Below are 10,798 nucleotides of genomic sequence, written 5' to 3'. Positions count from 1 at the left end.
ACCCCGCCATCTTACCAAAGCAACGAGCCCAATGTTTGCATGAATTTCTGTGCTCGAAACTGAACCAATGCCGAAGATTGAGTTAACACATTGAGGGCACCAAATCCTTATGCTTCAATATCAGATATAAAAAAAAGGAAGAGGCTATTGAACTCATCAAGCTGGCTCCAGCATTCAAGATGATTGTGGCTGATTCTCTGGAGATCTCAATGCCATAATCACACTTCCACTCCCCATGCCTCTTAATGTCCTTAGCGTCGAGAAATCGAATTCTGTCTGAAATATATTCTGGAACTTGGTCTCTTCCAAATTATGTTGTAGAGAATTCTACACAGTCACAACTCTCTGAATGAAGAGATTTCTCCTCATCACCTAAGTTCGAAATGATCTACCCTTAACTTAAGACCATGACTGCTGGTTCTAGACTCACTCATGGCCAGGGGAAATGTTATCCATGCATCCAGTCTGTCCAGTCATGTCAGAACTTTGTTTGTTTCAATCAGATCCCCCCTCATTCAACTCCAGTGAATACAGGTCTGGGGAGACAATCTCTTCTCATATGACAAATCAACCAACACAGGAATCAACTCAGTGAACATTCACTGAACATCTTCTGTGGCAAGTAGTGCTACAGCAAGACTTCATTGTTCTTGTAATCAAACCCTCTTGCAATAAAGGCCAATGCACCATTTGTTTTCCGAACTGTTAGCTGCACCTCCTTGCATTCAGTGACCAGTGTAAAAGAAAACTCAGATCCCTTTGTATATTGACTTTTCCTAAGTTATCACTATTTAAATAACACTTTCAGGAAGAAAGGTCACCAGACCTCGAAATATTAACTTGGTTTTCTCTCCACAGATGTTCCCAAGCCTACCATGTTTCTCCAGCAATTTCCATTGACAGTAGCACAAATACTTATTGCTATTGGCAGAACACATGAAGACAAACAGAAGATGAACCATGTAGAAAATGCAAATGGACTGTACCTTGGCTGCTTTTCCAATACGAGGTTTTAGTTGCTGATATTCATCTGACAATGGAATGGCCACCTATAATTAAGCAAGTGTTGTTATTAGAAGTGACACAGACGAAACAATCTGTCCATCTTGCAATAAGTACAAACATAATTCAGGTCCTAACAGACAGAAGTGAAATGACATGTTTAACATATAGCTCCAAAGTAACACAATTCCTTCTAAGTAGTCAAAAACTATTATTCTCAAATGTAAATGATTACTGATTGCCCCCTAGTCCTTATGTTTGTGCTTTGGGAAGTTTTCACATGGTTATTCTAGTCAACTCCATTCTGCTCCATTGTTTAATGACCTTGGCTTTGTTGCTTCCAGCACCAAGTGACTCCCTACTCACTTTTCAGCACTCAGCAAACCTCATGTAGTGACTCGCTACTCACTTTTCAGCACTCAGCAAACCTCATGTAGTTCCCTAATCTACAGAAATTTCACAAATGTATCTTGAACTATGCCTGGCATCACAGCTTTTATTTCTGGAATTGCACTTCTACTTAACCTTGATTATTTGCACGCAAACTCTATCCCCATTGTCAGACCAGCATCAAGGTCGCTACTCACCTCCACCACAAACCAATTTTCATTAGTTCAAGATCAATTACATACACCACCTCAGCCTATATCCCAAGGCAAAACAGCCTTATTTTTAATGCATTTGGAGATAGATCCTGGCTTTTTCAGAAAACTTTGACAGAAGTCTTACTTACTCAAGTCCCCACTCCCACCATACTTGTCATCATCAGCCCTGCCCAGAACTATGAGAAAGCACAGTGTGGACTCCATTCTTTGGAAAGATTGTAATGCTGAACTTCTGCCTTTTTCTTATTTTTCTACCCTAGGAATTTTTGTATCTAAGATGAATCCGGAAATGGCAACTCTGTACACTTTTCGTTGTACTCATGTATCCCTGTATTTAAATAGATGTGAAAATAAACCTAATTCTAATTCTAATTCTATGAAACTTCAACATTGAATGTCACTTTAGTTTATCCTCTCCACTTTCCACACCACCTGGTTCCTCTGGCACCTTCTCAACAGTCATATAGTATGGAAACAGAACCTTCAGTCCTTTCTTGTCCATGCCGACCAGATGCCCCAATCTGACTTACATTTAAATTGTACAATATATTTTTGCCCCACTCTAAGGTTCTTACCAAGATACAGCCCTGATATGTTGGTTTGAATTTTTCTTGGCAAATGTAGTAGAAAACTGATATCATGCTGTTCTGCAATCATCAAGCTGACAGCAGCTTGATAAGTTCGACTAAAGACAGGAGTACCATAAGAAAAAAACAGTTTTGCCACATCAATCTAAACAAAGGAAACTACAAAGGGATGAGGGCTGAGTTGGCTGCAGTAGACTGGGTAACTTTATTGTAAAGGAGTAACAGTGGATAAGCAATGGCTCATATTTAAGGAATGAATGCATATACTGCAACCATTCCTTTCAGGCAACAACAACAGGAAAGGTGGTCCAAGCACAGCTAACAAAACAAATTAAGGACAATATTAGATCCAAAAAGGAGTTATACAAAGTTAGTAGAAAACGTAGTTTGAGGACTGGGAGCAGTTTAGAATTCAGCAACAGAGGATTAAGAGGGAGAAAAATGCAGGATAAGAATAAACTAATAAGGAATATAAAAACAGGCTAAATGAGCTTTTGTTAAATGAAAAATTAATGCAGACAAATGTAAGCTCCTATCTAAGCCAGGAGACTTGATAAATAAAAAACAGGGAAATGGCAGAGCAAATATACAACTTTAGCCTGATTTCACAGAAGACACAAATAACTTCCCAGAAAGGGAAACAAAGCAAGGGCAAATTGGGAAGGGGGAATTGAAGGAAATTAGTATTTGTTTAAAAAGGCTATAGGGTATTAATAAGTCTGAAGTTGATAATTCCTCAGATCATGATCATCTACATCCCAGAGTACTAAGAAGGTAGTCCTGGAAATAGTAGATGCATTGGCCGTCATCTTCCAAAATTCTGTAGATTCTGAACAGCCTTAGAATATTGGAGGGTGACAAATGTCACAAAATCAAAGAATCCCTAAAGTGTGGAAGCAGGCTATTTGGCTCATCAAGTCCACACTGGCCCTGCAAACAGCACTTCAGTCAGTGGCAGCGCCTTCAGGTCTGAGTCTCTCCTACTAGTGGAAAGATCTTCTCCGCGTCAGGCTGTGTATTTCTCCCATGAGGACAGTTTGGGCTTAGATGAATTTGGGTGGGGGCGGGGTTATTGAAACATAAAACTCTAAAAGAGGTGATAGATTGGATGAAATGATTATACTTTCCCTGGCTTGATGATCACAGTCTCAGAATTGGTCAGTTTGGACACAGATGGTGAGAAATGGTTTTCATCTAGAGGGTAGTGAACCTGGGAAATGTGAAGACAGAAGGCTGTGGAGGCCAAGTCACTGAATATACCTACTATACATGGACAAGTTTTGTATGAGTATGTGTGTGTTTCCAAGTATGTACCTGGAGCTTTTTTTCTGTGGAGCCCTACAGGGGCTTTCTGATGTGAAGTGTAATACTCCAAAATGATCATCATGACCTCCTGAGTTGATTAGGTCAACTAAAAACTCTCCATAATCCTTAGAATAAAAGGACAGCAAAAACAGTATTAGTGCAGACTTTGGTCAAACAGGCCAACTAGTTTAATGAACAAATAGACAGGTTTCTCAAAGCTTAAAGGTGTTAAGGGTGTGGGGAGAGATTGGCAGCGTAGTGCTAAAAGATATCAGACCCCATCATGTTAAATGGCAGAACAGGAGTGATGGACTGAATAGCCTACTGTTGCTCACATGTTTCTACAAAGAAGCATTTCTCACATTAAAGGGGCTGCAATCAAAGAAATACTGTAAATATAGCATTTTCCTTTTAATGTAATTTGTGGCCTCACCACTCCATATTTTGAAACTTCCTCCAACGAAACATGCCCAATTCAACAAATCCAATTCTAAACTTTATGCTTTGACTTCTTTCCCCTTAGTAGTAACAGCACTGTACACTCAAATTCTGTTCTGAGATCCCTGTGCCGTCTCAATTCAAAGATACTTCTTTAACTCATCCGAGTTGTTTTAAGCGAAGTGTATTATTTTATAAGCATCATTTTTTACAAAAATATCGTAATTAGTACAGAAAGACAATGCAATGTGAAAACATAAACCTTAATATACAAAATGCATTCAGAACTCAGTACATATAAAATATAGTCCAGTACCTTGATGCAAGTTGAGAACAAGTTCAACACGCTCGTCATTTTAGGCATCTATGTTTATGTATCAATCAAGCCTGCAATGTACTGATGTTTTATATTGTTTTCTTGACTAGGGTGGAATGCAAGGCAAGCAACATAATTCAATTTCAACTGAAGGGTGATTGCAGTCTTGTACTTTCTCAGACAAGGAATGGTGCCTGGCATTACAAAGTGCACAATGTGCAACATTACAACTAGACTTTTACTGATGTACATAGGTGGCCGCGCATGCAATTCAAAAGTATTACACATTAAAACTGATGGTTTTAAAATTGATTTAATCGATGAATCAATACTGAAAGGTAGAAAACAAAGAAAAATATTTTAAGTGAGGCACTCACTTCATGGTTACAGCCTTCGACTGTATCAACTTGTTCCACCTTCACCTTAGGCATCAAGTCTGCAAGACTAAATTACCAAAACGTTAAAAGGCATGCTGCTCCTAAATGTTACAATTAACTGTCAGAACATGAGATTTCAATACTAATGCACCAATGATGAACCAGCACAACTTTAAAACAAGCCATTAGACATGTTAACTCCGTTACTGCACATAACCAACAACTCTGAATTCTGTTCAGAAGCCTTATGAAAACAGGTTTTCCGGTCCTAGCTAAATTTGTCCCATAACACATAGCAACTTAATTTTTCTATTCATATGCTAAATTATGAATAATGTGTGGCAGAAGTTTATCACTTAGCAGAAACAAAAGGTTGCTAAATAATCATGGGGCAAACACATTTCAGTATTCACAGGAAAACAAAAGTGACTTTTAAAAAATGTATTCATGGAATATGAACACTACTGGCAAGGCAGGACTTACTGCCCATCCGTAATTGCCCAGAGGGAAGTTAAGATTCACCCACCTTAATGTGGTTCTGAAACTCGGACATCAGGGATTAAGTTATGAGGAGAAATTAATGAATTAGGCCTGTTGACTCTAGCATTAGTGGAAGGTTAAAAATAAAATATGATCAAAGTCTTCAAGATATTAACAGGAAAAACAGAGTGGATAATGAGAAATTATTTCCAATGGTAGGGATCCAGAATTAGGACCAGACCATTCAAGAAAGATGTTAGGAAGCACTTCTACATACAAAGAATGGCAAATGTTTGGAACTCTCTTCCACAAAAAGATGGATCAGTTGTTAATTTTAAATCTGAGACAGATAATTGATAAACAAAGGTATTAAGAGACACAGGCCAAAGGGAGGTATACGGCGTTAAGCCATAGATCAGCCACGATCTCACTGCACGGCAGAACAGGATCAAGGGCTGAATGGCCTATTCCTGTTCTCAGTACCTAATTATGTATACAGTAGACCAGTAAGGATATCAAATTTAAATATGACTTAATCAGATGAGGTGTTACAACAATCGACAATGATGACATTGATGGTCATCATGAGGACAGATTTATTTTCACTCTAGGTTTTTATTGAATTCAAATTTCACCATCTGCCATGATGGGATTTGAACTCCTCTCCCCAGAACATTAACTTAGTGTTCTGGATTACTGGTTCAATGTTGTTAACTAAGCAAGCTAAGCATGGTTCACAATCAGACACTGAGATAGCAAGTGACAGTTATAACTTCCAATATTTTGCATTAACTACAGACATCACACAAGTTTTCTTTCGGCATATTTTAAATTTTTTAAAATATTACTTAATTTCCTCGGTGGACACAGCTTCAAGTTTTGGTTTTTTTCCAAAGAATGCATCATCTGGATTATCTGTCTCAACTTCGCGCTTGTTCTTCACTGAAGAAACTGCATTAGCTCCTTGAGCACCTCCAGCAAAGGCCTTCCTGCAGAAGATAAATTAAAAACTTCACCAACATTTTAAAGGTAATTTGGTTGTACTGTTGGTAATCTTTAAAAGTTAACTGTATGATTTCCTGGACACATATAAGCCAATTTGAACAACAAGTTTTAAGATGAACAAAACAAAATTCCAATAATCTCCCGGACAAAATTACAATACTTGGCATTTGACCCATAAAGTATACAAGGTTCACAATACACCTTTCAATTAAATACAAAGTCTTCAACAAAGTGAAGAAAGAATAATGGCTAATCCTAGTTCAATTTTATTATTCCTCCTAATTACATAAACTATAATACAATACAAATCATGTTAAGAGAAGGCAAACACAAAAAGAATTACAGAGAAATCTCAATTATCCGAGGGAGATGGGCGGGCAATATTTCATTCAGTTAATTGATTATTTGGATAACTGATTCAATGCCTCTGCTCTGGGGCTCTGGAGTTTTCTGAAGTTTCTTTTCTTTGTCGCTCTGCCTGCGTTGCTCCCTCTCTCCGTCTCAGGGTTTGTTTCTGAGCAGACACAGACTTATGTGTATGCGACCTGCAGCATTGCTGAAGCCTCTCCCCGCTGTTGCTTCACTTCAATAGGATGGACAGAATGAGCACTTACTATGTCCACTCCCCGTGCAGAATACTAGGCAGCAGCACACTGCCGCATCCCCCAACCCCACTACTCGTTCCCCGCCCACCCCACGAATGCGTATAAAGTGCAGGAATGAAGTTGAAAAGTAAATCATGAAATCAAACAGAAGGCATGAAATACCAATGGCAAATAAACTCAGGGAAAACACAAAGTATCTTATAAATATATGAAGAGCTAGAAAATACTAAAAGAGAGAGTGCAGCAGATTAGACCAAAAAGGTGAACGGTTTTCAGACTTCAAAGAGGTAGATGTAGTTCTTCATGAGCACTTTGCCTCTGCCTTCATAATAAAGTGGGATGATGCAGACATTGCAGTTGAGGATGATTGCAAGATATTTGATAGTGAGAGAGGAAATATTGATTTTATAAACAGGCAAGTTACTAGGTCTGGGTGAAATATAACCTAGATGCTAGATATTTTCTTAACAACTTGTTCAGAGATGGTTTTACACACCACAGGCGAAGGTGGGACTTGAACTCAGGCTGGTGCAAAATGTAATCTAGGTGGGGGATTTAAGTGTCCACTACCAAGAGTGGCTCGGCAGCAGTATTACTGATCGAGCTGGTTGTGTCCTAAAGGACATACCTGCTAGACTGGGTCTGTGGCAGGTGGTGACGGAATCACCAAGAAGGAAAATCAACTTAAGAGGTTTACAAAATCATGAGGGGCATCAACAGGGTAAATACACAAGGTCTTTTCCCTGGGGTGGGGGAATCCAAAACTGGAGGGCATAGGTTTAAAGTGAGAGGAGAAAGATTTAAAACGGACCTAAAGGGCAACCTTTTCACGCAAAGGATGCTGTGTGTATGAAATGAGCTGCCAGAGGAAGTGGTGGAGGCTGGTACAATTACAACAGTTAAAAGGCATCTGAATGGGTATATGAATAGGAAGAGTTTAAAGGGATATGGACCAAGTGCTGGCAAATGCGACTAGATTAACTTAAGATATCTGGTTGGCATGGACAAGTTGGACCAAAGGATCTGTTTCTGTGCTGTACATTTCTATGACTCTATGAGAGCAGCTCCAAAAACACACAGAAGCTTGACTCCCAATAAGGTCAAAGCAGCTCACTTGTTCACCAATACACTCAAACATTAATTCACCATCACTGAGACTCAGGAGCTGCAGAATGTACTACTTACAATATGTACAGCAGTCATTCACCATGGTTCCTTTGCCAGCATCTTACAAATCCATGACCGCTATCATCTGGAAGGACAGATACACTGGAACATCAATACCTGCACTGTTCCCTCCAAGTCACTCACCAATCTGACTTGCAAATACAACATCATTCCTTCAGTGTTGCTAGGTCAAAATCCTGGCACTCCTTCCCTAACAGCATTGTGGCTGTCCTAACACTGCAGTTCACCACCAACTTCTCAACAGCAACTATGGATGTACAATAAATGTGAAGCCCATGGCTTGCATGAGCTTCTATGCAGAGACCTGTGAAATCCATGTAGTAAATGGAAAAATTAGGGGGAATATTGCCTGGAACTCCCTTTCTAATTGCATAGTGGATTTACCTCCACTACATACTTGTTAAAGAAAACATTTAGGGATGAACCAAAAGGCTCATACCTCATGAATGAATAACAATGAAAATCTTTTGCAAGTTGATTCAAGGTGGGCAGTGACTCAAGGCAGCAGCTCACAACCACCTTCCTCGGGACAATTAACAACAGTCAATAAATGCTGGCTCAGCCAGAAATGCCCACATCCCATGAACCAGTAAAGAGAAAGTTATGATGACAGGAAAATATTGGTTGGCACACGATCCAGTCGCAACAAAACTTCTTGCTGAATTAACAATGATTTTACACAGTAATGAACGAGTTGCACTGAAGGGTCTGTTTCTGTACAGTACATGTCTATTACTCTAAAAGACGATACAGTGAAGAATAGATACACCACAGCGATAGAGAGTTCCATTTTACAAAACATCTACAGAGAATACACGACAAGAAATAGCACCAAAGAAAAAAGCTATTTAAAGAAAAGATATGGTTGAGGCTCGGTCTAACAAAACTGACTCTGCGCTTCACTGGAAATTAACCCCGCTGTTTTCAATGAGTCTAATGCCGCAGTGGTACTCACACCTGATCAATATCAAATGTGAAGACTGGTTTTACCTATCACACTCAGCATCAGCAAAATCTCTTTAAGAGAACAAAATACTGACAAGGGCAGTTTGCTAGCGAGTTTTGAGGAGATTTGTAGCTCAGGTTGAAGTTCTGGATGAAAGTTTGCTCACTGAGCTGGAAGGAGATGACATCACCAACCCAAGCAAACTGAAACACAAATAGAAAGTGGGATATAACACCAGCCCTTCACTGGAGGCTCACCGATGATGTTACCTACTATGGTGATGAAACGTCTAAAAACAAACCTTCGAGCTCAGTGGGCAAACTTTCATCCGGGCCATCTTGCTGTTTGGTAACTGCCTTTCTCAGAGACCCTTGTAATATGAGTTGGAAATCACATGTAGCTATCCAGCAAACAACAAAACAAAATTTCAACAACTTTAAATGAGCTGAAGAAACTGATCAAGAGAACATGTCGGCACAAATGATGTCGGGAAGAAGAGGAGGAACATACTACAGCTGGACTGAGAACTAGGAAGAAGGCTGAAAAGCAGGATGTCCAGAATGGTTATCTCCGGTTTGCTTCCCGTTCCTCGGGCTGGAGAGGCCAAGAACAGGTAGATAATGGACTTGAATGTGTGGCTTGGAACTGGTGCAGGAAGCAAGGATTTAAATTCTTGGATCACTGGGATATGTTTTGTAGTAAGCATAAATTAAACAAAAGAGACGGTTTGCACCTTAATAGGTTAGGGACTAGCATTCTGGCAGGCAGGTTTGCTACTGCAACACAGCTGCGATTAAACTAAATAATGGGGGGAGGGGACAAACTGGAAGTTTAAGAAGGAAATTGAAGGGAAAGTTAGAACAAGGGAAGTCAAGAAAGACAACGGTATCAATAAAGCAGAAAACTCAAAAAGGGATCATGCTGTAAGGTTGAGTGAAATAGGAGTCGATGGGAAGGGTGAGGTAAGTAACAAATTAAAAATACTATACATGTATGCACAAAGTATTAGAAATAAGATGGATGAGTTTGAGGTTCTTTTGGAAATTGGCAGATACGATATTGTGGGGATAACTGAGACGTGGCTTCAAGTGGACAGGGCCTGGGAAATGAATATTCAAGGCTATACGTGCTATCGTAAGGACAGACTGATGGGCAGAGGGGGTGGGGTGGCCCTGTTGGTAAGGGATGATATTCAGTCCCTTGCGCAGAGAGACCTAGAATCAGGGGACGTAGAGTCAGTATGGATAGAGCTGAGAAATTCGAAGGGTAGAAAGACCCTCTTGGGAATTATCTACAAGCCCCCAAACAATAGTATGGATGTAGGGTGTAAGTTGAATAAGGAGCTGAAATTGGCCTGTCGCAAAGATGTTACTACAGTTGTTATGGGGGATTTCAACATGCAAGTAGACGGGAGAATCAGGATGGTATTGGACCTCAAGACAGAGACTTTGTGGAGTGCCTCAGAGATGGATTCTTAGAACAGCTGGTGCTGGACCTTACCAGGGAGAAGGCAATTCTGGATCTGGTATTGTGCAACAAACCAGAATTGATCAGGGACCTCGAAGTGAAGGAGCCATTGGGAAGTAGTGACCATAATACAATAAGCTTAAATCTGCAATTTGAAAGGGTGAGGGTACAATCGGTAGTGACAATATTTCAGTTGAATAAAGGGAACTATGGAGCTATGAGGGAGGAGCTGGCCAAAGTTCAATGGTGCAATACCTTAGCAGGAATTACACTGGAGGAACAATGGCAGATATTTCTGGGTATAATGCAGAAGATGCAGGATCAGTTCATTCCAAAATGGAAGATAGATCCTATGAGGAGGCAGGGGTGGCCGTGGCTGACGAGGGAAGTTAAGAAACATATAAAGTCAAAAGAGAAAAAGTATAACATAGCAAAGATGAGTGGGAAAACGGAGGACTGGGAAACTTTTAAAGAACA

General features: G+C 39.9%; 1 protein-coding gene across 1 annotated transcript in view; it reads right to left on the bottom strand.

The window, feature by feature from the left end:
* mtrex (Mtr4 exosome RNA helicase) overlaps positions 1–10,798 on the bottom strand; it is a 60,600-nt gene that overhangs the window by 43,812 nt on the left and 5,990 nt on the right. The window contains exons 2-4 of the mRNA XM_043688694.1: positions 5,959–6,099; positions 4,631–4,697; positions 987–1,049 (exon numbers count right to left, since the gene is read on the bottom strand). Coding sequence (XP_043544629.1) covers positions 987–1,049; positions 4,631–4,697; positions 5,959–6,099 — 271 coding nt within the window. The remainder of the gene's footprint in view (positions 1–986; positions 1,050–4,630; positions 4,698–5,958; positions 6,100–10,798) is intronic.

This window comes from Chiloscyllium plagiosum, chromosome 1, assembly GCF_004010195.1.
Source record: "Chiloscyllium plagiosum isolate BGI_BamShark_2017 chromosome 1, ASM401019v2, whole genome shotgun sequence".
In the NCBI taxonomy this organism is placed as follows: domain Eukaryota; kingdom Metazoa; phylum Chordata; class Chondrichthyes; order Orectolobiformes; family Hemiscylliidae; genus Chiloscyllium; species Chiloscyllium plagiosum.
This window is presented reverse-complemented; position numbering and strand designations above follow the sequence as displayed.